At 41.5% G+C, this 24,864-nt stretch overlaps 1 protein-coding gene across 3 annotated transcripts in view; it reads left to right on the forward strand.

Moving 5' to 3' along the window:
• The window catches only part of SRGAP1 (SLIT-ROBO Rho GTPase activating protein 1), a 304,168-nt gene that overhangs the window by 242,012 nt on the left and 37,292 nt on the right, over nucleotides 1–24,864 (forward strand). For 2 of the 3 annotated variants that reach the window (XM_021091938.1, XM_021091939.1), the window contains exons 9-15: nucleotides 1,021–1,218; nucleotides 2,094–2,178; nucleotides 10,755–10,782; nucleotides 14,659–14,761; nucleotides 18,369–18,429; nucleotides 18,879–18,956; nucleotides 21,288–21,422. In XM_021091938.1, coding sequence (XP_020947597.1) covers nucleotides 1,021–1,218; nucleotides 2,094–2,178; nucleotides 10,755–10,782; nucleotides 14,659–14,761; nucleotides 18,369–18,429; nucleotides 18,879–18,956; nucleotides 21,288–21,422 — 688 coding nt within the window. Of the gene's footprint in view, nucleotides 1–1,020; nucleotides 1,219–2,093; nucleotides 2,179–10,754; nucleotides 10,783–14,658; nucleotides 14,762–15,276; nucleotides 15,311–18,368; nucleotides 18,430–18,878; nucleotides 18,957–21,287; nucleotides 21,423–24,864 lie in introns of all 3 variants that reach the window. The other variant, XM_013997691.2, reaches the window with a different exon arrangement.

Below are 24,864 nucleotides of genomic sequence, written 5' to 3' on the forward strand. Positions count from 1 at the left end.
ATGATGTTAGAAATCAGGACACTAGCTACCTTTGGGGAGGAGAAAAGTATGTGGTGTGTGGTTATTGGGAGAAGCACAGGGTACTTGTAATGTACTGTATTTCTTGATCAGACTGATAGTCGCATGAATGTATTCACTTGCCAGTAATTCTTAAAGGTATACACTTACCATCTGTGTTTTCTTTCCTTTTTTTTTTCTTAAGGGCTGCACCTACAGTATGGAGGTTTGCAGGCTAGGGGTCGAATCGCAGCTGCAACTGCTGGGCACACGGCAACAGCAACGCAGGATCCAAGCCGCATCTGTGACCCACACCACAGTTCACGGCAACACCAGATCCTTAACCCACTGAGCCAGGCCAGGTATCGAACCCACATCCTCATGGATACGAGTCGGGTTCGTCACCCACTGAGCCATAATGGGAACTCCAGGTCTGCAGTTTTCTGTATGTAATTTCACTTCCATTTAAAAAGTGCTTTAAAAAAGAAAATGTAGGGAGTTCCCATTGTGGCGCAGTGGAAACAAATCCGACTAGGAACCATGAGGTTGGGGGATTTGATCCCTGGCCTCGCTCAGTGGGTTGAGGATCCGGCATTGCTTTGAGCTGTGGTGTAGGTCACAGACACGGCTTGGATCCTGCATTGCTGTGGCTCTGGCGTAGGCTGGTGGCTACAGCTCCGGTGAGACCCCTAGCTTGGGAACCTCCATATGCCGTGGGTACGGCCCTAAAAAGACAAAAAAAAGAAAAAAGAAGAAAATGTAATTGAGAGTACCCAGTGATACATGAGATTTATAAAAACTTAAATATAAAATGATATCCTCCTTAAGATAACTTTGAAGAAAACTTCTCCTTACATTGGTGATACAGGATATTGTTTACCTGTGTCTCTGCCCTAATAGAGCCTGAATTTTGGGGGGTTGGGCCTGTGTTCCCATCTCTGCCTGACAGAATGGTTTCTCCCTGAGTGTTTGTGGGATTCACAAAATAAGGTCCTAACATGAGAAGTGTGCTCCTCTCCCCAGGTGAAGAAAACAACGGAGGCCACCTTGCAGACGATACAGGATATGGTCACCATCGAGGACTACGATGTTTCGGAATGCTTCCAGCACAGTCGCTCCACAGAGTCTGTAAAGTCTACTGTCTCCGAAACCTACCTGAGTAAGCCCAGCATCGCCAAGAGAAGGGCGAACCAGCAGGAGACAGAGCAGTTCTACTTCATGGTACGCCTGCTGCTTCCCCAGCCACTCTTGGGGCTCGGGTCTGGGGTCCCTAAACGCTGTTTCTGGAGTTGCATCGGAATCACCTGGGGTTCTTTATTAAAATCCAGACTCCTGTCTACCCTCTGAGTTCCAGATTCAGTCCATCAGAGTTTAGGAAATCGTACAAACATGCAGACAAACTTAGGAGGACTGCTCTGAAACAGCCCTTTTAGACTTTAACAAACATTCATGTCACCAGGAGAGCTTGTTACAATGAGGATTCTGGGGTTCTATGATGGCTCAACAGGTTAAATCTGGCATTGCTGGTGGCTCAGCAGGTTAAGAATCCAACTAGTATCCATGAGGATGTGGTTCGATCCCTGACCTCGCTCAGTGGATTAAGGATCTGGCATTGCCGTGCGCTGTGGTGTAGGTTACAGAGGCGGCTTGGATCTGGCGTTGCTGTGACTGTGGTGTAGGCCAGCAGCTACAGCTCTGATTCTACCCCTAACCTGGGAACTTCCATGTGCTATGGTGTGGCCCTAAAAAGCCAAAAAAAAAAAAAAAAAAAAATCTGGCATTGTCACAGCAGCAGCTTGGGTCACTGCTGTGGCTCAGGTTCAGTTCCTGGCCCAGGAACTTCTACATGCCATGGGTGTGCCCAGCCTCCCACCCCCCCAAAAAAATGCAGGTTCTGATGCCAGTAGGTCTGGGGAGGATGCACCTGAGAGTCCACACCTCTGATAAACTGATGTCACTGGTCTGCTTCAGATCATACTTTGCGTAGGAAGTTCTAGGATCTAGGAGATAAGAGTGGCTGGACTTTAGATACCCTGTGGGAAGTTCCTTGACATTGAGTGATTTTTGAAAAAGTTAACGTGTCTTTCCGCTTGCAGAAACTCAGAGAATATTTGGAGGGTAGTAACCTCATCACAAAACTTCAGGCCAAGCATGACTTGTTGCAAAGGACCCTTGGAGAAGGTCAGTTACTCGACTCAGATGGGGAGATGACCTGAATTATATGTGGTGTCATGTTTGTATTGTGTGAAGAGTGTGAAGCGTGGATTTGTGCAGGAGGAAGCAGAGTCACTGTACCTTTAGATTTGGCTTTATCTCTACCTGTGAGAATCAAATACTCCCTGGAACTGCTTTCGTTACAAGCTTGGTTCTAACCTAGAGGCTTGGTTCTAACAGTGAAATCGAGGGAGGGCTGAAAAGCCAACACAGAGCTCCAGAGGAAGGGTCTTCAGAGCACAGCGCTCTTAAGAGTGGAGAAGTGGGGAGTTCCCATCATGGCACAGAGGTTAACGACTCCGACTAGGAACCATGAGGTTGCAGGTTCGATCCCTGCCCTTGCTCAGTGGGTTAATGATCCAGCATTGCCAGGAGCTGTGGTGTAGGTGGCAGATGTGGCTCGGATCCCGCGTGGCTGTGGCGTAGGCCGGTGGCTACAGCTCTGATTCGACCCCTAGCCTGGGAACCTCCATATGCCACAGGAGCCACCCTAGAAATGACAAAAAGACAAAAAAAAAAAAAAAAAAGAGTGGAGAAGTGGGGGAGTTCCCGTTGTGGTGCATCAGAAACAAGTCCAACTAATATCCATGAGGATGCGTTCGGGGTCAGCATGGGTCAGGGATCTGGTATTGCCGTGAGCTGTGGTGTAGGTGGAAGACAGCTCAGATCCTGAGTTGCTGTAGCTGTGGTGTAGGCTGTCAGCTGCAGCTCTGATTCGACCCATAGCCTGGGAACTTAGATATGCTGCGGGTGCAGCCCTAAAAAGGAAAAAAAGAAAAGAAAAAGCTACACCTTCCCCCACCTGCTGACCCGGTCACTTCTTCCTTTCCTTCTTGGACTTGCCCAGCCTTCCAGCCCCACCCCTGTTGTTTAAATGGGCTGGTATTTGTTGTCCCATCTTAGGTCTTTTTGGACTCTAGAAACCAGTTAAGCCAGTTTGAGTGATTTTTTTTTTTCTTCCAGGAGGCATTGGCTTTAGCTGAGAAACAATCTTATTGTATTAAGCATTTTGCTATATCTAGTAAGGACAAAAACAAAGTAGCTACCACTTACCCAAGGCTTTGTCTCCACCAGGCATTGTTCTGAGCTAATATTTAATTGAGCACTATTAATTTCCCCATTTTTACAGATGGGAAAACAGAGGAGAAAAAAAGGTTTGTAAGCAAAGGCAACGGTGCCAATGTTGTTCACTTTTCATCTTTGTGAAATGTAAAAGGAAAAAAAATTAAACAGAAACAAAGCCCCTGTCCTAGGTGCCTCATAGTCTGTAACACATTTAATATCTTTTATTCACACTAGATTTTGCCGGAAGTTATACAAAGTGAACAAGAATATAGGTAGGAGAGGGAAATCATGGGACTGAGTTTTGAGAATGACTGAGGCTAAAAAGAGTTTTCTCACTTGACCTAAACTTTTGCTCTCTACCATTTTAGAACCTTCCTTACCTGTAAACCAGCATCTCCTGGTTTCCTCCAAAGGACCCATTATCCTCAGGGAATGTCCACATGGAGAAAGGTCATGAAAACCTGAAACTCCACATATTGCAGTTAAGATGCCAGACTCTAAGATGAAAGGCCGATTTCACTTAGGAAAAAAAATAATAACTTTTAAAGTACTAAAACGTGTCTTAATAAATAACATAACCAAATATAGTGTGTGAACCTTCATTTGATTGTAAATCAGAAAGCAAAAGTTGGGAGTTCCCATCATGGCTCAGTGGTAACAAAGCCAACTAGTGTCCATGAGGACACAGGTTCAATCCTTGGCCTCGCTCAGTGGGTTAAGGATCCGGCATTGCCATGAGCTGTGGTATAGGTCACAGAGGCAGCTTGGATCTGGCATTGCTGTGGCTGTGGTGTAGGCCGGCAGCTGCATCTCTGATTTGACCCCTAACCTGGGAACTTCCATGTGCAGCAGGTGTAGCCCTAAAAAGACAAAAGAAAAAAAGAAAAAGTTAAGAGTTCCCATTGTGGCTCTTCAGGTTACGAACCTGACATAGTATCCATGAAGATGCAGGTTCAATCCCTGGCTTCACTCAAGGGATTAAGGATCGGGTGTTGCTACGAGCTGAGGTATAGGTCGCAGATGTGGCTCAGATCTGGCAATGCTGTGACTGTGGCATAGGCCAGTAGCTGCAGCTCCAATTCACAACCTCTAGCCCAGGAACTTCCATGTACCACAGATGCAGTCATAAAAAGAAAAGAAGAAAAAAAGAAGCAAAAGTTACAAAAGACATTTTAAGGATAATTGGGGAAATTTAAATATAGATCGTACATTATATTATTGAATGAATTTTTAGTTTTCCTAGATATTATTAACGGTATTTGGGTTATGAAGAACATTTTTATTCTTAAGAAGTGCTTGCTGAGTGTCATAATGTCTGCAACTTACCTTCAGATGGTTCAGGAAAAAAGATACGTGTAAGAAAGAGGGAGAGAAGGAAACAAAACCATTATGACAAAATGTGAACAACTGGGAAATCTAAATGAAGGATATAGGAATGTTCCCTGAACTAGTCTTTTGATTCTTATGTAATAGAAGTTTAAACCTTAAAACAGAAAAAAAGCCCTTTTTTGCCCTTTGTTTCTTTCATTGAATAGTTGTCTTATCTTGACAATCATGTCCCCCTTTTCTCTTCTTTTTCCCCTCATAATATCACGTAAAGTCTGTTTTTCTTTTTTCCACTTTTCACAAATGCCTGATATTTCAGTGATGCCCGAAGGTCCGTGGCCAGTCCCAAAGCATAAATTATCTTAAGTTCAGATGAGTGGTTACAGGCACAAAGTCCTTCCCTACAGACCAGAGATACCACTTAAGAAATTGCAAGTTGGAGGGAATTAAGTAGAGGGTGAATTCATTCTTGGCACTTCATGCAGATGAGTGTTAATATGCTCGGGGTCACATTCTCAAACGTTTGTAGGACTCATTCTACATAGATTCCCTTGTGTGTCCAGAGAGAAAGCCCCAATGGTTGGTATGATTTTACATGCCGTTATTGGATAGGGCTGTATTTTAGCCAGCTCGCCGAGTCCATATACCAGATTCCATCTTTAACTGCTGAACTGTGTAAAGATATTGTACCTTGTGAACTCTATTCTAGTGTTTCTTTTTAAATTTTTTATTGACTTATAGTTGATTTACAGTGTTGTGCCAATTTGTGTGTGTTTTTATATATATATATATGTATGTATATATATATAAATAAATAAAATTCTCCATCATGGTCTGCCCCAAGAGGTGGATAGTATTCCCTATGCTGTGCAATAGGACCTTATTGTTTATCCATTCTAAATATAATAGTTCACATCTACCAAACCCATCCCATACCCTCCTCCCTCCCCCTTGGCAACCACAAGTCTATTCTCTGTGAGTCTGTTTCTGTTTTGTAGGTAGATTCATTTATGCCTAGATTCCACATAGAAGTGGAACCATTTCTCTTTTTGACTTACTTCACTTAGTATGAGAATCTCTAGTTGCATTCATGTTGCTGCAAATGGAATTATTTCATTCTTTTTTATGACTGAGTAGTATTCCATTGTGTATACGTACCACATTTTCTGAATCCATTCATCTGTCAGTGGACATTTAGGTTGTTTCGATGTCTTGGCTATTGTGAGTAGTTTTGCTATGAACATACAGGTGTCTGTATCTTTTTGAATTATAATAGTTTTGTCCAGATATATACCCAGGAATGAGATTGCTGGTAGTTCTCTTTTTAGTTTTTTGAGGAACTGCCATACTGTTTTCAGGAGTGGTTGTACAGGATTTCTTTATCTTTTAATTTCTTTCAGTGGTTCCCTTTGTCCTAGTCACACAGGTTGTGTTCGGGTATACGAGGTGTTCCCCAGATTGGATTTATTCTGCATGAGAAACTGGATGGTTCTCATATGGTGCCAGCAGACCTCCCTGCTCCCTGGCCCTGCCCCACATGCAGGCTTGGCAGCACACCAGTTGTTGGTCACTGCCTGGGCTTGGTGCTGGCAGCTTCGCCCATTGAAAAGCTAAGCATAGAGGGCATGCCCCACCTTTTAGCTCAGCCACTGTGAGCCTGCTGGCTTTCCAAGCAAGCCCTGTTCACATTAATGGGCTTATACAAAAGGAGACCAGGAAAGTTTATGGTGCCTCTGCTAGAGAGAGTATCCAATGGTGAACGCTTACAAAGAGATCCAACTCTTGAGTTTAGCTAAATAAGGATAGCAGCACAGAATTAAACCATGTGTTTGAGGACAGTCCTGACTTTTTATATAGAAATCACATCTCTGAGTTATACGAGGCTCATTGCTACAAAAACTCCCTTCATAGTAAAACAAATAGAGCCTAACTCAGGGATTTAGCAGTTGATCGTACACAGCTGAAACTGTAACTACAGACATGTGTTTGGCCTGTCTTACTGCTTGCTTTTGGCAGGTTACCAGCGGCCCAGTAAGTCCTTTGATTTACAACATCGCCAAGCAACTAGATGGGTCTCTTAAAGTGGCACTGCCCAAATTCAGAATTCCAGACCTTTGAGAACAATTGAGATAGAACGAAACACATAATGAATTAAGACCAAAGCCATCATCATTATCGTCTTCATCCTTCAGCACCACCGTGATATCATTTTGTGACATCTTTGTCTTTAAATTGAAGACGTTAAATCGAGCACGGTAAATGAGCTATATGTCTGTAAAACTGAAGCATGGACATTTTTTTCTTTTTCTTTTTGAGTAATGAGCCTAGATGCTCACATTGGTGTCTTTACAGGCAGCATTTGGAGTTAAGGGGGTGTAAATCTCAGTGCAGTTTTTGCTAAACCCAGCAAATCTAACATTGGAAGCTGAATTCCACATTATGTTGTTTCAAGCCCTGGGCGTACAGTTTCTGACAAAAGAATTAGATTATCCTCACCCCATCCATTCTGTCTTTGAGTAAGAACAAAAATACATTTTCAACAGAGAAGAAGCTGATTGTGACTAATTATATTTTTTAGAAAAGCTCACCACGGTTGTTGGTATTTTTAAGGAAGAAAAAGTGCTGGAAAGTCATGCCCGGAGTCCCAGCCATTCATTAGGGACAAAATCCAGGGTGCCTCCATTCAGTCTGAGCTGAGTCCATTTTAAATATTTTCTCTAGTTTGGGGATTCACATTGCTATCAAATTATATTTTGGTTTTCCCTTTTACTCTGCGGACATAACGCTGGGCATGAAAAAATAATTCATTTCTTAATTAGTAAGTAAAATTTTAAGAGTAGTCAGAATAAGTGTTTGTATCAAGAACAAGATAATCCTGGGTCATGGGTCTTTTTTTTTTTTTTTCTTCTTCCAAATGGCTTGCATTGGGGTGGGAAGAGGAGTCTTCTGTTGTTTTTAATAATTAAGTAGCCTTCCAGAGAAAGTGATTGAAATCTAATCGTCAGACCACTGGAAGCTTTCACATTTCTCTGGGAAGCAGAATCTTCTAAGCTTGTGTGTTATTGATCTATTAATGATGATGCTGATTAAAAAATAAAACCTCATTCATCAGTTAAGACACACTCGGTACTATTAGCAGAAAAAAACGATGGATGTGGTGGTGGCGGTTATACCATGAATGATAGTTCTTGCAAAGCTTGTTCTTGATTCATTAATCAAAATGTATCTTTTATAGGTTTTTAATTTTTTATCAAATACTATTAACCATGGATGGATGGAGCAGAATGACTTTAAGCCATTTGATATATGAGCTTTTTTCTAAATCTCAGGAATATTTGAGATATTCTCGATATCTCACTATTTAAATAAAAAGAGCAAAATTTCAAAGTTATGAAGGATTTCATTTCTAAGGAATTATCATTAGCATCTTTATCATTGAATCACTTGAAAGTTATTAACCTTTGTGATTCTATTTAATTTTATAGATATTAAATTTGTTTAATAATTTATTACATCTTCAGTATTTTATATTTAGCCTTATGAGGCAGAAGATGTGTAAGCCATCATCCCTACCTGTCTTCTAGGATCTTGCAGAGTATTTGCTGGGGGTGGGGAAGACCCATGTTTATGATAGATTTCTTGGGAACTCAGATCTAGAATGAAAACAAACCTGGGCCCTCACGCCAGACCCCCCCCACACACATAGGAACAGCGTTACCCTGAGCAAGTCACTTGCCCTCTGTATGCTCAGTCTCTTTTGTAAAATAAAAATAGTAATGCCGCTTACTTGATAAAGTTGTTGTGAAAATCGTGAGTCACTATATAAAAGTGCTTAGAACAGTGTCAAATGAATGTTAGACGCCATTGCTCTTTTTCTTTTTGTTACTAATACGTGTATTTTATGTCATACTTTGATGGTGTGATTAAAGTATGCAGCATTATGACAGAAGATGGTCCAGCCCAAGCTGGCTATTTTCTCTTCTCTCAGTCCTTTATTCACTCTACTGACTCACCCTGGGGGATCTCAGCTAGCTCCCATGGCCCCTAAAAGGTAGCAACTCTTAAATCTTACACTCCAGCCCTATCTTCTCTCTGGGCACCCACCCTGTGTAGCCAACTTTCACTGAAGGATATCCCATAAGACATTGCTCAGCTCATCATCTGCCCTCTCCCCTTTCCAAGAGACCTTCTCTCCCACTTAGAAGTAGTGATAAATTCTGGAGTTCTCTCTCCACCGTCTCTTTTTCCTTATCTCCCACAGTAGCAAAAGGCCAGCCAAAGGAAGGGACTTACAGTTCAACAATAGGTAGAATTGGGTAGTGGAGGAAAAATCAGATTCTTCTCCTTTTTCCAGGCCCCACCTCTACGTCATGGCCAAGGACTGATTCTACCAAGACTCACAGTGGCCTGGATCTGTGTCGAGAAAGGTGTTCTTTCACATGAGTTGCCCCTTGTTTAGTAAATAGAAACTGGTCAAATACGTTCTGTAACTTGTTATTCAAAAGCAGATGATAGAGTGAAAGACTCAGTGGTAGCCTGAAAGTGTTCATTTGCCATTCCCAGCAAACCAGCTCTCGCTATGATTTTTGTATTGGCCTTGCCCTAGGAGCCTCAATCAGTGCATTGTGATGTTGATGGGCGGGTCTCACCTGTTTGTGCAGCAACCTGACCCTTTTCTGCCAGCTGTACTTTCAGGCTGTTTCAGGACCATATCATCATTTTGCAAACAGACCAGCTGAATGGTTCAACTCTCCCACACCCCTCACCACTGCTCCACCCTAAATATAAGAAAGAACAGGGAGTTCCCGTCATGGCTCAGTGGGTTACAGACCCAACTAGTGTCCATGAGGGTGCAGGTTCAATCCCTGGCCTCGCTCAGTGGGTTGGGGATCTGGCATTGCCCTGAGCTGTGGTGTAGGTCGCACACATGGTTCGACTCTGGAAGGAGGAAGGAAGGAAGGAGAAAGAAAAGAAGGAGGAAGGAAAGAAGGGACATCAACCATAAACACATTCAAGCTTGAAATTAGCTCAAGTTCAATCATTTCAAAGTTATGAAGCATTTCATTTCTAAGGAATTATCATTAGCATCTTTGCATTTTAGCATCTTAGCATCTTATGTTTTGGTTTTCCCTTTTACTCTGTGGACATGAAATAGAGCTGGGCATGAAAAAATAATTCACTTCTTAATTAGTAAGTAAAATTTTAAGAGTAGTCAGAGTAAGTATTTCTATCAAGAACAGGATAATCCTGGGTTATGGGTCTTCTTTTTTTTTTTTTTTCTTCCTTCCAAATGTCTTGCAGCAATGCAAAAATACAGAGCTATTATTTAATAGCAAGCCACATAAGAACCTCATGTTTTAAATGACAGAGAGTTCTATGAAAGTCTTTTAGCTTACAAGTTGGTGGACTGTAGCAAAATTTAATGTCCTTGTACTTTAATATCTGCTAATGTCACTTCCGATTGTAAAATGCAACTTCTCTCCCTGATTTCATATTATAGAAAGAACACCAATTTAATCTAAAGGAAATTGAGTTTTCTTAACCCTGCTTGACCTGTCCACTTCTCTCCCACAAATATCTATCACATCATAGTAACTAACATTCGAATCTTGGGTGTGTTTTACTTATATTTCATCTTTGAATTTATGGTTAAGATCAAGCAGCTATTTCTTATTTTAAAAAATAATAATAAAGAAAACTCCCTGCCTCAAATTGCCAAGAGACATGTGTTTCTCTAATCCATAGAATGTATTAAATTTTATGTATAGGTTTTTTTGTTTTTGTTTTTTCATTTTTGGTCGCCCTACAGCAGATGGAGTTCCTAGGCCAGGGATCAGATCTCAGCCACAGTCAGGACCTAAACCACAGCTGTGGCAACGCAGGATCCTTAACCGACTGTTAAGTGAGCCGGGGATCAAACCTGCGACCCAGTGCTCCCGAGACACCAACCATCCCATCGTGCCACAGTGGGAACTCCAGGTTTTGTGAAATATTTACTTTGAATTTTTTTGTCTATATGTTGTCTTCATGGTCTCCACCATAAATGCGTAAGTTCTTATAAACTCTGCATCTTAAAATAAGGGACAAAAGATTGCCAAATGCATTGCACTGATTCCATTCGATTCGCTTACTTTAATTTTTTTTCCCTACAGGTCACAAAGCTGAATATATGACTACAAGGTAGGAAAATAGTTCTTCATAACTCATATTGTGTCTTACTCTCTTTTTAATGAGAAGCAACTATTTAAATGCTGCAAGAATGAACATATTTTGTTAATGAACACAGAAGATAGTTCAGCTTGGCAAAACAGTAACATGAAGTGTTTGGGCTTCTCACAAAAGCAAATTTGCTCTGGCAGATAGAAGAGTTTCCCAATGGAATTGTAAAGCTCTTTAATGAGCAGCCACAGTTTGCGGAAAAAAAAAAAAAAAATGGATAGGTTTGGTTTATCTAATCCAAAACACTTTTAAGTTTCTAGAAAGAGTCTGATAAGATTTTTGATAATTTAATTAACAAGCAATATTACATGCATATCTACTGTATCTGACTGGTTACTTCTTGCTCCTGCTTTCCCATATCTCATATACAAACTAGAGCTATGGTGAGTATTCTTCAGACTTTAGCTTTGCACCTGTTTGGTTTACTTTAAAAATTTAACTTTTAGTTCCTAGAACCATATTGCGTTTTCTTTTTTGTTGTCTTTTTTTTCCACTTTTTTTAATTCTTAGAAGGATTTTGAAGCTACTGCTGAGAAGGAAAAGCCTTTTTGGAACCAGATTCTGGTTTAGGTTGGGGAAAGTTTGTGACAACTTTTATTTTTCTATGTCAACATTTGTGCCACAGCCAGAAATTATTCTAATTGACAGCAAGATTTTCCATTTTTAAAGTGGAGTTCTTTTTGAGATTCTAGGCATTTATAACACTGGTGTTTCTGTTGCAATAATTGGCAAGTTGATTTTTAAGGTTCTATAATGTTCCTAAATAAATTGAAAAGAAGCCCCTCTTACTTCTTGGTGAACCAGCTAGAAAGACTGCAGCTACTGACTTGTCTAAACTTTGCAAAAATCCTGGGGTTTTTCTTCCCTATGTTAGTAACAAAGAGGGAATTACTCCTGAATAGTAATTATGTAGCTTTTTTTTCACATATAGCGTCCCTTTGCACTGTCAATTATTTTACCTGTTATTTCTAAATTATGATTAATGTCAGGCATTTTTTAAAGATTTTTATTTTAAAACGGAGTGCAAATATATACATTTGCAGTGAGAGCTATAGTTGCCAGACAGATTTGATATTCACATTACCCTGACTGGTACTTCCTCTCATCCATACTGGCATTCTACATAGGAAGCCACATTATCCCGAAGTGTGTAGCAGGCATGCAACCACAACGAGTTGTACAGTTCGAATGTTGAGGGAATGTTGAGTCTGTGCACCTGATGTGTACGTGGTAGAGCCGGAACCATCCGCACGCCAGTCTGCCTGCCAAGTCCCCCTGCCATGGGAAGTCCTTTAATAAGCAGTTTGTTGGTTTGTTTATTGGCTGCCCCATGGCATATGGAGGTCCCAGGCCAGGAAGCAGATCCAAGCTGCAGTTGCGACCTACATGCAGCTGCCCAATGCTGGATCCTTAAACCGATTGTGCCAGGCCAGGGATCGAACCTATGTCATGGTGCTGCCGAGACACCATAGTGGGAACTCCTCAGGCAGTTTATTTTCATCTGTAATCCCTCTCACAGCTTTAGAATCTTCACATTTCCCTTATCGTTGATGTGTGTCAGAAGAGGCAATTTTCAGGCTTTTTTGGAAGAAGACTCAAAAGACATACCTTCATTAGCCCCAGCCAGGAGTTACTCTGCATCTCTCAGCAATGCAGAAATAATTATCAGGTGCCATTCAGGGCTTTGGCTCCAGCTGCAAGATTTACTTGTCCCACGAATCAGTAACCAAACCAAACAAGCCTGTATTCCTATTCCCTCAGCTTTATCAGCTGCTCCAGTTAGCGTCCAATGTGAAGTTCTTTTGGACCTCATAGGAATAACCACATTTTCTAGTTTCTATATTTGATGCCTCACTATCTTGGGGCCTTGCTAACCCAGGAGGGACTGCCTCTTGGAGGGTTAGTCACTACCTAGAGATAGTAAAGGGTTGTTTACAAGTGCGCCTTTTGTATACAGAGCAACTCATCCTGAGCCCATCCTCTTAACCACTTCCTTTATCAAGTCTTCACACTCAGGCCACTGTTCCCCTTCCCCAGCCACACAAAGGCCAGGTTCCAGATAGCTAGGGATGGCTTCCACGCCCCAGAGCTCACCAGAATTACTCAAAGTAGCCAATCCTCAATCTACTCTGCCTTGCCTGTTCCTTCCCATGGGAACCACAAAAAAGGCTCTTGCCCACCTTTTCCCTCGCTCCTCACTGCCTCTGCCTACTGGCTGGTGACCCTGGTGCCTCCCCATGTGGCCCTCCGTGTAGTGGCATTCCCTCTCCTCATGGGAACTGTAAATAACAAATGATCTTTTCAGTGATGGTTGTCTTCTGCTGGCCTCACCATACCTGAAGAAAAATAAGGTCTCTATTTTAAAACAGTTATAAAATAATGAAAAGAGTGGCTGAAATCAAGCACGTGTCCTTGGTGGGCTGTTGTTTTGTTTGTTCATACCCACCAGATCCTTTCCTCTGTGAGTGGCACAGAATTCAGTGTATAAAAGCAATTTCAGAAATGTCAGCCGTGGCAGATAATGACTTGCTGCTTGGTGGAATTTTCCATATTTGCTTCTCGACACTTGCAAAGGCTCCTTTTAACCTCTCAAGCACTGTGGCGCCTCAGGTGTTGCTTGCTGTACACCCCATTGGTCGTGTGAGCCCACCCGCCAGGAGAATCTCAGAATTTGCTAGCAAGGGCTATATCAGCAAGTTTGTTCCCCTCCCTCTCTTGATTGCTTGTAGTAATATCTTATGAAGTTAGCCAGGTATCCATGTAAACTCTTGGGCTGTTGTTTCTAAACTGGTCTTTCTGAACTTTAATGAACTGAAAAAGGCAATTCTTCCCAGAGAGGCGGCAGCTGAATACGAGATTTTACCTGATTTCCAAGTGCGGTGTACTCCCTCCTACCAGCCTTCTAATTAAGGAGTTTACATTGGAACGTCCAGAGAGAGGTCTTGGGACTCTCCTTCCATGTACTCCTTTCAGCACAGTTGTAGAAGTTGAGTCACATAATCCTGGCCCTCTTTGCTCTAAAGGGAAAGGATGGAAGGGGCTCCCCTTCTCCGGTTACAGAGCAAGATGATGCAAGGTTTCAAATATAGTACATGGTACATTGGACATGCATATGCTAGAGAGACTGACATCCATCAGAGCAGACTGGAGATGCAGAGGCTCCAGCACAGAGTAAACAGGTACATCGCAAAGGTCTACACGGGTGCTCTACAAATAGTTAGGTGAGGCGATGAGCTAGTTTGTTTTAAAGAAATGACGACTCATGTGAGCCTGGACCCAGTGCCTTCAGAAATACCCTTGAAACAAAACTGTTTTTCATGTGTGACCCATGAAGAGTTGCTTTTGCATAAAATAAAATTCCGTAAATACCTGAAGGATATTGGGCAGATGTGATGTTATTTGCATTGAAGAATTATGTTGTACCTAAAAATATTATATTCAGTTTCTCCAACTGAGATCTGTCAGAGCCCTAGTTTTTACGGTCTGTCGTGTCTTCTGTGTGACTTGTAAGCTGAATAACACAAACCTTGGTTTGTAAGTCTTGGCCAAACAGCTCGCAATTCCATTGGGCAACGCTTACCGTTTTTAAAACAAACTGGCAAGCAAATGTCAGCTACGACATGCAAGAAAAGAGCAGCCTTATTGAAAAGCTGGTTTGGGTTTTGACACATAAGTAGAAGGAAATCAACGGAAAAGGGGAAGTACTGGTTTCCTCCACGGGTGGGGGTGGGGAGGGAACCCAAGAATTCCTGTGTTTGGTAGTTTTTTTGTGACCTATGGGTGTTTCATTGATTGTTTGATTTCTGCCATGCTCAGTAATTATATTCCCTCCCTTAGGCCTCCAAATGTTCCCCCTAAGCCCCAGAAACACAGGAAGTCCAGACCCCGCTCACAGTATAATGCTAAGTTGTTTAATGGGGATTTGGAAACATTCATCAAGGTACTGGCACCAGCCATCTGGGTGGCTGATCTCCACGCTTCTTACTATAATGGTCTCAGCCTCTCATAAAAGGAGGCAGGTCATTATGTCCAAGTCTGTCCTGGGGCTCTTCGCTTTCCCAGAAAATCAATATAATATTTCCTGAAGTCAGAGAGGAAAGAATATTTGGTTTGAGTGCCTTCAGAAGAGGGAATAAATGTGGGCATTATTATACCAGCGAAAGAGAAAGCCCTCTTTCTTTAAAAAAAAAAAAAAAAAAGCCACAATTTGTGCAAAAAAGGAAAAGAGCTACCTGATAAAATGTTTTGTTTCTCTTCATGCCAAGGAGATGGCACAAAGTATGCCTTTCAAGTCTGTTGTCAGGCTAGCTCTGAAGCACCATAAGTTTAGATTTCTCGTGACTTGAGGAATTCATTATATTGGATAAATTGTAAGACCCTGTGGTCTGTATCTTGTATCTCTGCTGTGTTTACTCTGTCTCCTTTTTCATCCTGTATTTCTGACAATGCTTCTAGCCGAGGACGAAGGAATTCCCACGCGAGACACCAGGTAAAAGTGCTCAAGGGAAGTGAGTGCATAGCCTCTCTCACCTTCGATCCCATTTTCAAATCACAGTCATGCTTGGCTTTAATTAGATGTTTGAAGGTCATTAAAAGAAAAGTGTTTGCACTTGGAAATTAGACAGGTTTATAAATAGGCTTTCCTTAGAAAAGAGTTATAGAAAGCAAACAGTGATTAAAGAGGAGTAGTCCTTTAGCAAAGCTGGATAAACTCTTAGTTTTTACATTGTATACTTGGCAGACATACCAAATTTGGGTCAGGGGCTTTTAGTAAGAAAAGTCAACGTTAAATACCAAATGCATATTTAATACTGAATTTTGGACCCTCTTCTACAAAAAAGAGAAGAACTTGCTCTCTCATAGCTAACATTTCGTGGCATGGGATGCAGTGTTTCCGAAGACTAAATTTATGTAGGAAAACACATACCTTAGTGCTATGTTATAGATGTCTTACTTTTTTTAAAGACATCTTTTATTGAGTATGTGCACGAATGGTTAAAAAAATGTATTGCGTGCAAGCATGTGTATACACACACACATGAATACATGCATACGTACATATGTACATACATAGATTAAAGGCCTCTGGCAACCTTAAAAGTGAGCCGTAACCCTGGAATTGGGTGAAAAGCCACTGGATAAACTAAAGAGCAATCACGAATCCATTGCCATTAGCCTTAAACCCAGAAGAGCCTTATTGGCTCTAATTTAATATAAAATTATTGTCAAATTTGATTATCTAGTTTCCCAGCCCAGGGCTTACAAGCAGGGGCCAATTAGATGGAGCGAAGGGAAGGATGAAATGAAAGCATTGAGCTGTACAGCTGATGGCCTGGCAGGGAAAGAGAATATGGAAGAGCTCAAAGAAGCAGGTGTATGATTCCGTTCTATTTGATAACCCAGTATAAGAATGACTGCTTAAGATGATAGGAAAGCACATATTATATTTTTAAAAGATTTTTTATCAAGAACAGTTAAAGGAAACCAAATTTAGGCCCGAAAGGAGGAGTAAACCAATTATCATGGACAATTCACTTATGTGAGCGCCTCCTCATCCCAGATTCTTTAATATGGATTCTTTGGCCCCAGCAGTGAAGCAGCGGTTACCGAGCTCTCTACACGAATGAAAAGTGCTCGGTCAGGACTGTTACATCTCCAGAATATCACTATGAGACAGCAAGAACAAAAGCACGTTTCCTCAGTTTCCCATGGGGAGACACAGGGATTTGTTCAGAGAGTTGGTGGAACATAGCCCATTGCTTCAGTTCTCGTGAAATATTTTCTACCAAAGCATCTGGCATCCGTGAAATTAAAACATGAACGTTCATTACTTTTTGACTCCAAAATTCATTATATCTGAATGAAATACTGATAACAGCTAAAAGGTTAGCAATTACCTGAGTAAATGTAAAGATGAATGTGTTTAAAAATAATACAAAAACCGAAGACATTTTTATTTAGAACTTTCTTCATGCAAACATTTTCCTTTTAATAACCTTTTATTCCTTGTATTTCTTTTTGTTTTTATACTCAGCCGAGTTGCAAACTAATATTCTCCCTCTGTCATTTACATTTAAGTATCTGTGGCCCTTTTAGATTACAGTGTTATAGGGATTGTTCATATAAGGGTTATGTCAGCTAAAACAGGCTTGGATTTTAAAGAAAAATCCCCTTTCATACTCAGTGAGTTTTAATGTAATTACATGGCTATTCTTGAGCTAACTAGTCCACACTGAAAAGCTTTTTTATTCTTAAGGACCTTCTTTAAGAAATTAATAAAGTTTACACTCCTAAAACAAATTGACTAATTGGAGAAACTTAATGCAGGCTCCAGAGGTAATTGAACCATTAACTGGTTTATACGCTGATTAGATTGTCTTCAAACCTAAAATGAAACTATGCCTCCCAAAGTATATTACCCATTCTAGGAATAGTGAAAAGTTTTATTGCCGAACTGCATTATTCCCACTCCTTCCCCCGTTGCTTAATTGGAAAGGTTAGTGGATTCTGAATTGTTCTAATATATAGAGACCACCAAATTCTTCTCGTGTTTCAGAACCCAATCCCTCCTGAATTAGTACCTGATTTCCACTAGTCATGTTGAAACTCCACGTTTCCTTTAAAGCTGTAATTCCTGAAAAAGCAGAGTCTTAAAAGAACATGAAAAATAACTCCATAGTCAGTAACCTTCTTTAACTATATGGAGTGCATGGCATTGATATATATTTAACAGTGACCTCAGCAACCCCTTCATCTCATTTGTCATCCTGTACATTTCTTCAGACATTTCCAGAATTCACATTTGTTCAGTGCAGTGCACTATGTTACAAGATGTGGGGAAAGAAAGCCAAGAAATGCTGCTTCCCAAGAACACGCAATTTTAATGGGGTGTACGTGGATGCCGTTTTTTTCTCTCACAAAAAAATAATGAAAAATCTATAAGGATGTGTAAGTTCTGATGCAAACTAAATAAATACGTGGCACATTATGAGCAGCTATAAAGCAGTTCTGTTATGCATCTGGAAACATGTGAGCCATTTTATAACTGTCACTAGATGGTGTCCCTTTGGCTGCAGAGAGGATCCGATGGCTGAATGGTTGTCTTTGGTGACTAGTACAGTCAGTCCTAGGATGCTATGGTTATACCACACAGAGTTCATTTTAGATCCATCAGATTAATTACTTGTATAAGTAACCTTTTCAAACATGAGCGATTTACATATTCATTTTGGTATATAAGCCTACATACCACGGAAGAGAGTAGAAGACATGTCCCAGCTGTGACATCATTGGGCACAGCAGAGTGCGATGAAACACGATTGCCTTCAACGTATCTCATTTGGTTTGCCCCAGAACTGAAACATACCTTCGGTTACCTGTAACTTTATGCTTGGTCCTTGTGGAATGGTTTAAAGGAGGTGTATTTGGAAATGATCATCTGAAAGCATAAAAATCACTCCTTCATTAGGGTTAAACCATGAGCATTATTATTATGGATGGTGTGTGCCTCTCCTTCGCCGTTAACTGGTTTCCATCTCTTTACCCAGGACTCGGGGCAGGTCATCCCCCTCATTGTGGAAAGCTGTATTCGGTTCATCAATCTCTATGGTAAGCCCTAAACTATGGTATTCTTCTTTTAAAAAGTAATTACCAGGAGTCTGAGTACATGTGTCTTTCCTTTTATTTATTTATTTATTTATTTATTTATTTTTGTCCTTTTTTTGCTTTTTCTAGGGCCACTTCCCTCGGCATTTGGAGGTTCCCAGGCTAAGGGTCTAATCAGAGCTGTAGTCGCTGGCCTACGCCAGAGCCACAGCAACTCGGGATCTGAGCCATGTCTGCAACCTACACCATATCACATGGCAACGCTGGATCCTTAACCCACTGAGCAAGGCCAGGGATCGAACCTGCAGCCTCATGGTTCCTAGTTGGATTCATTAACCACTGAGCCACAGCGGGAACTCCTGTCTTTGCTTTTAATCCTTACTCATTGGGAAAAGGGGGACCTGGAAGATGTGATGGCATCTTTCATGCTCTTTTCCTTCTGTTCTCTGTAGGTCTTCAGCATCAGGGCATCTTCAGAGTGTCCGGTTCCCAGGTGGAAGTCAATGATATTAAAAATTCATTTGAGAGAGGTAATTGCCTGTCTATACTTATAAGCAAACCTTGTTAAACAGTCATCATTTTCTGTAGCATGAAGTGGCGTACTCTCTACATCGTCAAAACCTTTCTCTACATTAACTTCGTTTTGCATGTGGAGTTAAGAATCTATTTAGAATGGCTGAGAAATGAAGCCAAAAATCATAAGCCTTTGTTACCAAGTCTAGAAAAGCATGGGAATTTTGTTTTGTTTTTCATTTTTTAAAACGTCATTGAAGTACAGTTTACAATGATTCACCATGTTGTGTTAATTTCTACCGTACAGCAAAGTGATTCAGTGATACATATACGCGTAGCTACACTTTCTCAGATTCTTTCCCCATGTAAGTTATCCCAGACTACTGAGCAGAGTTCTTGTGCTAGATACCAGGTCCCACATTCATTAGTATGAAAAGCATATGAATTTTGAATTCTGATTTAGGATTGGCATTGATAATCCGCAGCATATTGTCAAAGGTAACTCATGAAAAGGTTTGAGAAGAGTAGCAAGAACAGTCCTGGGCCTCCATTAGCAGGTGTTTGAAGTGACTCATCCCAGCTGGATGTCTGTTTCCTTTGTCAGGAACTCTCTTTCCTCTCGTTAGCATCCTCAGACCTTCCCCTGTGACCTTAGTTGGTACCCTACCCTTGTCCCCATTTGCCTGTCAAATAAATCCTCCTAAACTGTTCATTAGCACATTATAATTAGCAAAATCCTACACATTCACATCAGGCAGACCTAGAATCAAATCATACTCTTTCATTTACTGTGTGATTTGGGTCAGGTTACTCCTCTCTTTTTTTGGCCTCGGTTTCTTCATCTGCAAAATTCCAGGACAATGTGAGAATTGGGTTTGATCCATGAAAGGGCCTGAGTCTTGAGTGGTGGCTCTTAGCTAGTAATGCTCTCCAATTATAATGATTTGTATTGTGTCTCCCTATGGATACGTCTGCACCTTCCCTCCTCTGCCTAGAAGTCAAGCCAAGGATACGGAGGGAGGGTTGTCAGGGCTTAGAGACAGGGTGACCTCTTGGTCCCTTTTGCCCTGACCCAGACTTGGCACAGAACCCTTGAAAGTTTGAACTTTGATTGAAGAGGTAAATTCGGAGCCAGACTGTTTTTCCGGTTCCAAACCTCTGACTGATACAATGTGTAGAAGAGCAGCCTCCCCTCTCAACAGCTGATTGTGCCAAGTCTCGTACATGGACCATCATCATGATAAATTGAAATGTAGTAGAGCATCAGGGTCTGTGCCAACCACCACAAGCAAAATGCTTAATTATTTTTCCTTGGAAACTCCCCTGGTATTTGTTTTTTGTTTGTGATCTCTTTGGATGAGGCTTTCTCACAGCAGGCAAAAAAAAAATATGTGGGTGAATTTGTGTTCAATGGTTTCCTGCCCTAGAAGCAGAGAAAAAGGAACCACAGGTCCCTGAAAATAAACTGCCTTGAGAGGGGGGAAAAAAAAGTTGAAGTGCAATGTACAATTTTTGTGAACTTTAAGAGCAGATCTGTGCATAAAAAATGGAATTTCAGACTGCACATTATGTTGAATTTCCCAAGGATTTTATTACAGTTTAATTCTCAGGGAGGTGGACTGGCCGGGTCAGTTACCTAATATTTTAAAAGTGCTTACCACAAAGAATAACATAACTTCACATTTATGAAATATTTCTTAAATTTCCACTTTTTATACAAATTCTTTAGTACTTTTACAGATACTCTCAAATTCTTCCGATTTTAGAATCTCCCAGTGCTGAAGGCAGTTTTCAAGTGTGCTACCAATACTACCATGCCACTTTGAAAAACACTTATTTAATTGTTTGTATTCACAATTAGGTGACTCCTATAGTATTTCGGATAAATTTTGCTGAGCCGTATAGCAGAGCCAGACAGACCTATATTTTTTCTTTTTCCCAGTAAGAGAAGAGACACAGAATATAGTATTCAACTTCATGTCAAACTAAAATTACAGATTTTAGCTTTTAAAAAAAAAAGTTGGATCGAATTATAAATCCCACAATATTTTAAGATTTCGGTAATTTGTAAGGGATTATTTAGTAGCATAAGATTTCTTAAAAAGCTTTATTTTAGCCAGCTATTTTTAGGTTAATCATGGGGTAGGATATCTAAACCAATAATTTTAATTTTAGTACCATGTAATCTTGCATAAAGTGTAATTAAAAGATACATATATATGTAATATATATATATGTCCATGTATATATATAGAGAGAAATGTGTGTATGAGTATAGACACATATTTTTGTTCAGAGAAAAAAAAGAAGCAATGTGCATATACCTAATTTTTTTTTTTTTTTTTTAGGTGAAAACCCTTTGGCTGATGACCAGAGTAACCATGATATTAACTCAGTTGCTGGCGTTCTGAAGCTCTATTTCCGTGGGCTGGAAAACCCCCTCTTTCCTAAGGAAAGATTTAATGATCTGATTTCTTGTATCAGTAAGTGGACTTTTTTTTTTTTTTTTTTCAATTCTTTTCCCACCAGAATTATTTCACTAACCCATTTCCTGGAAAAGGCAGTGGCCCCCTCTCCATGTGTCCTCCTCCCCCGCCACTACCCCATCACCCCTGAACTTCTCAGGCTGTTTGCTTTCTCTCTGGATCCAGCATGAGTCATCCTCCCAGCTGTGGCCTCGCCCTTCGCTGAGTGGGCTCTGCTCCTAAACATCCATCCTCAGGCTCTGCAGAGCCCGAGAGTGTCCCGCTCAGTGGCTGGAAGGCTGGAATAGAGCAGAGGGGCAGATGCCAGCCAGCCGAGGGAAAGAAGGAAGCTGTAAGCAGGGAAGTGTAACTTCTTTTTTGCCCTGTTCTTGGTTTTCTCCACTCCATCTTTGAATGTTTGAGAAATCAGGGAAAAGGAGATAAGGAATCATTATGACAGCGCAGGAATGGCAGGTGGCAATTGTCTGTCACTGGGCATCCCCAGCTAATAGGCAGAGTCGCTCTAGGACTGTGTATGAAATAGCATGAAACCCATAATCACATCAGCAGAGTAAAGCATTGCTGTTTTCTTCAGAGGGTGTGTGTGGGGGAGGGGAGGGTGGCTTTTGACACTGCAGGAAGGAATAGGAAAATAATGATACCAGGAATTAGGTACTTAACCACAGCCACATCCCATATGTCTATAAATGCAGTGTCCCTTGAAGTCCCAAGTTCCCAGGGCAGGGTATAAAGCTGATAAATCACATAAGGGAAGGGAGTTCCCATTGTGGCTCAGTGGCCATTGTGGCTCAGTGGCAACGAATCCAGCTAGTATCGATAAGGACACAGGTTCAATCCCTGGCCTTGCACAGTGGGTTAAATGATCCGGTGTGGCCATGAGCTGTGGTGTAGGTCACAGACACAGCTCAGATCTGGATCCAGTGTTGCTGTGGCTGTGATGTAGGCCTGGCGGCTACAGCTCCAATTTGACCCTTAGCCTGGGAACTTTTGCCACAGGTGCAGCCCTAAAAAACAAAAAACTTAAAAGGTCACATAGGGGAGGGCTTTCTTAAGAATCAAGGTATTGAACAAACCTCCTCTCTACCTCATCCCGCCACCTCCCCAACCACCCACATGAATCTATAGGTCCAATTAACCTCTGAAAATTGCTTACCCTTCCTTGCCCTGTCCCATCGCCGGTGCCTTGGTTTCTCACCTGGACTGTTGTTACAGTCGCTTAAATAGAGACTCTACTTACAGGTTTTGCCCTCTGTCCTTACCACCCCTCCACCCCTATTCACCCCTCCCCCATAAACACCCCCCCATCATTCTTCCTTTCACATGGCAGCTAGATTCAAAAGGGCAAACTGAGTGTTATACCACCATCCCCACCACCCACCCCAGCCCCTCGTTTAAAACCTATTTCAGTATTTCCCTCCTGAAAAGAAAGTCCTTGGTGTGGCTGGTTCGTAAAATGAATTTCTTCCTCTGTGTGATCTCTCTACTTATATGTACTCATCTCCTGCCACCCACCCTGTTGACTTTCTCTTCCAACAGTAGCAACCTGCAGGCTTGCCGGGCCATTCCCCACCTCCATGCCTTTGCCGGTGCTGTTTGATCTGCTGCCTCTGCCAGCTATTTGACATCCACGAGGAAGGATTTGCTGAACTGGCGCTCCTCCCGGCCAGCCATCCTCCTTAGCACCCGAGGCAGCATCAATCACTTTCTGCTCTACTAATAGTCCTCTGGGTGCATATATCTATAATTTTTCTTAAAGCCCCAGATTACAGTGTTTTTAACCTGTCTCCCTCTGCTAGAAGGAGTTTAGGGAAGAGGCTAAGAATGTAGGCTCCACGCTCAAACATCCTAGGTCCCAGTTCAAGATCCAAAGTGCTCACCAGCAAGTTTCTTAACCTCTCTGTACCTCAGTTTCATCGTCTATAAAATAGGGAGAGCATTAGTCCATATATCAAAGGGTTGTGAGAATTAGATGAGTCAATACATGTAAAGTGCCAAGAAGAGTGCCTAGCCTGGAGTGTGAATCAATGGAATGCCTACGTTTAATTCCAAAGGCATGGAAGGGCTTGATGGATTATTCTGTTTTGTGGCATAATTAATTAATCCTAGGCATATGGTGAATGCATAATTCATTTGTTGCGTAGAATTTAAATGAAGAGTCAAAATTCCCCCAAAATTATTTTGTCAGCCTCCAAGCCTAAAGTCCTGGATCTCGTTGGGTATGAATTCCCCAGGCATGACTCTCCAGCCCCACCCCATACAGTCTGATGTCTTGTGTGGAATTCAGAAGTGCGCCTGTGTGTCCCATTCCAAGGCCCTCACGTAACCCGAGTCATCACAGCAGTCTCTGGCCCAGCTGGAAAGAACAGAGAAGGAGGTGTCACACTTCTGGAATTCTCCTTTGGCCATGTGCAGAGATTTCCCTTACATCCTAGCCAGAAGGTTTAATTCCAGAAAAATGATAAGCACTCTCTAATGCCTTGTTTCTAGGTACCTACACCATCAACATTTATGTTTACAGGTTCCAGCTGGATAAAGACCATTGGGTGACATTGTTACTACTGCAGAATCACCTCACACTTGCATTGGAGGAGAAATATTGTTTCATTGTGGTTATTAAAGGCTGGAGACTTCAAGTCAAAAAGATCTAGGTTCTGGAGTTGCTGTTGTGGCTCAGTGGAAACAAACCTGACTAGAATCCATGAGGATGCAGGTTCGATCCCTAGCCTTGCTCAGTGGGTTAAGGATCTGGCATTGCTGTGAGCTGTGGTGTAGGTCATAGACTCAGCTCAGATCCCCCATTGCCACAGCTGTGGTGTAGGCCAGCAGCTACAGCTTCTATTCAACCCTTAGCCTGGGAACTAGGTACGGCCCTATAAAGACAAAAAGAAAGTCTAGGTTCAAATCCTAGCTTCACCACTTAACAATTTTGTAACCTTGGGTAGAGATCGATACTTAATCCTTTTAAGTATCTGTTTCTTTATCTGCTTCATAGAGTCTATGTGAATAAAGGAAATACTCCATACAGAGTGTTTTAGCATCATGACTGTCTCAGTGAGCCTTAGTATACGTTGATAGCGGTCATGATTACAGCTATTACAACTGCTCCTACTATAAACTCAGGTCATATGGGCTAGCACCTGGGTTAGCCATTTACCAATCTGTCCAACTAAATATGTCTCTTTGCCACAATTCCCTCACAGGCATTTAGAAATGATGTTCGTTTAACCTAGAAATTCTGCTGATTCCAGCATGATTTTCCCCAAGACACTAAATGTTTTGTGACCATCCGAGATAAGCTTTCTCACAACTAAATATGAAACCAAATAGGAAGAACATAAGGGAAAAAATAGAAAATCTGCAGAAATACTTTTCTTGCATGCAAGCAGCGCCTTCCATGAAATGCTGCAGGCGTAAATGAAGAAGCTGCAAAGACGTTTCC

Source organism: Sus scrofa, chromosome 5 (genome assembly GCF_000003025.6).
Source record: "Sus scrofa isolate TJ Tabasco breed Duroc chromosome 5, Sscrofa11.1, whole genome shotgun sequence".
Taxonomy (NCBI): Eukaryota; Metazoa; Chordata; class Mammalia; order Artiodactyla; family Suidae; genus Sus; species Sus scrofa.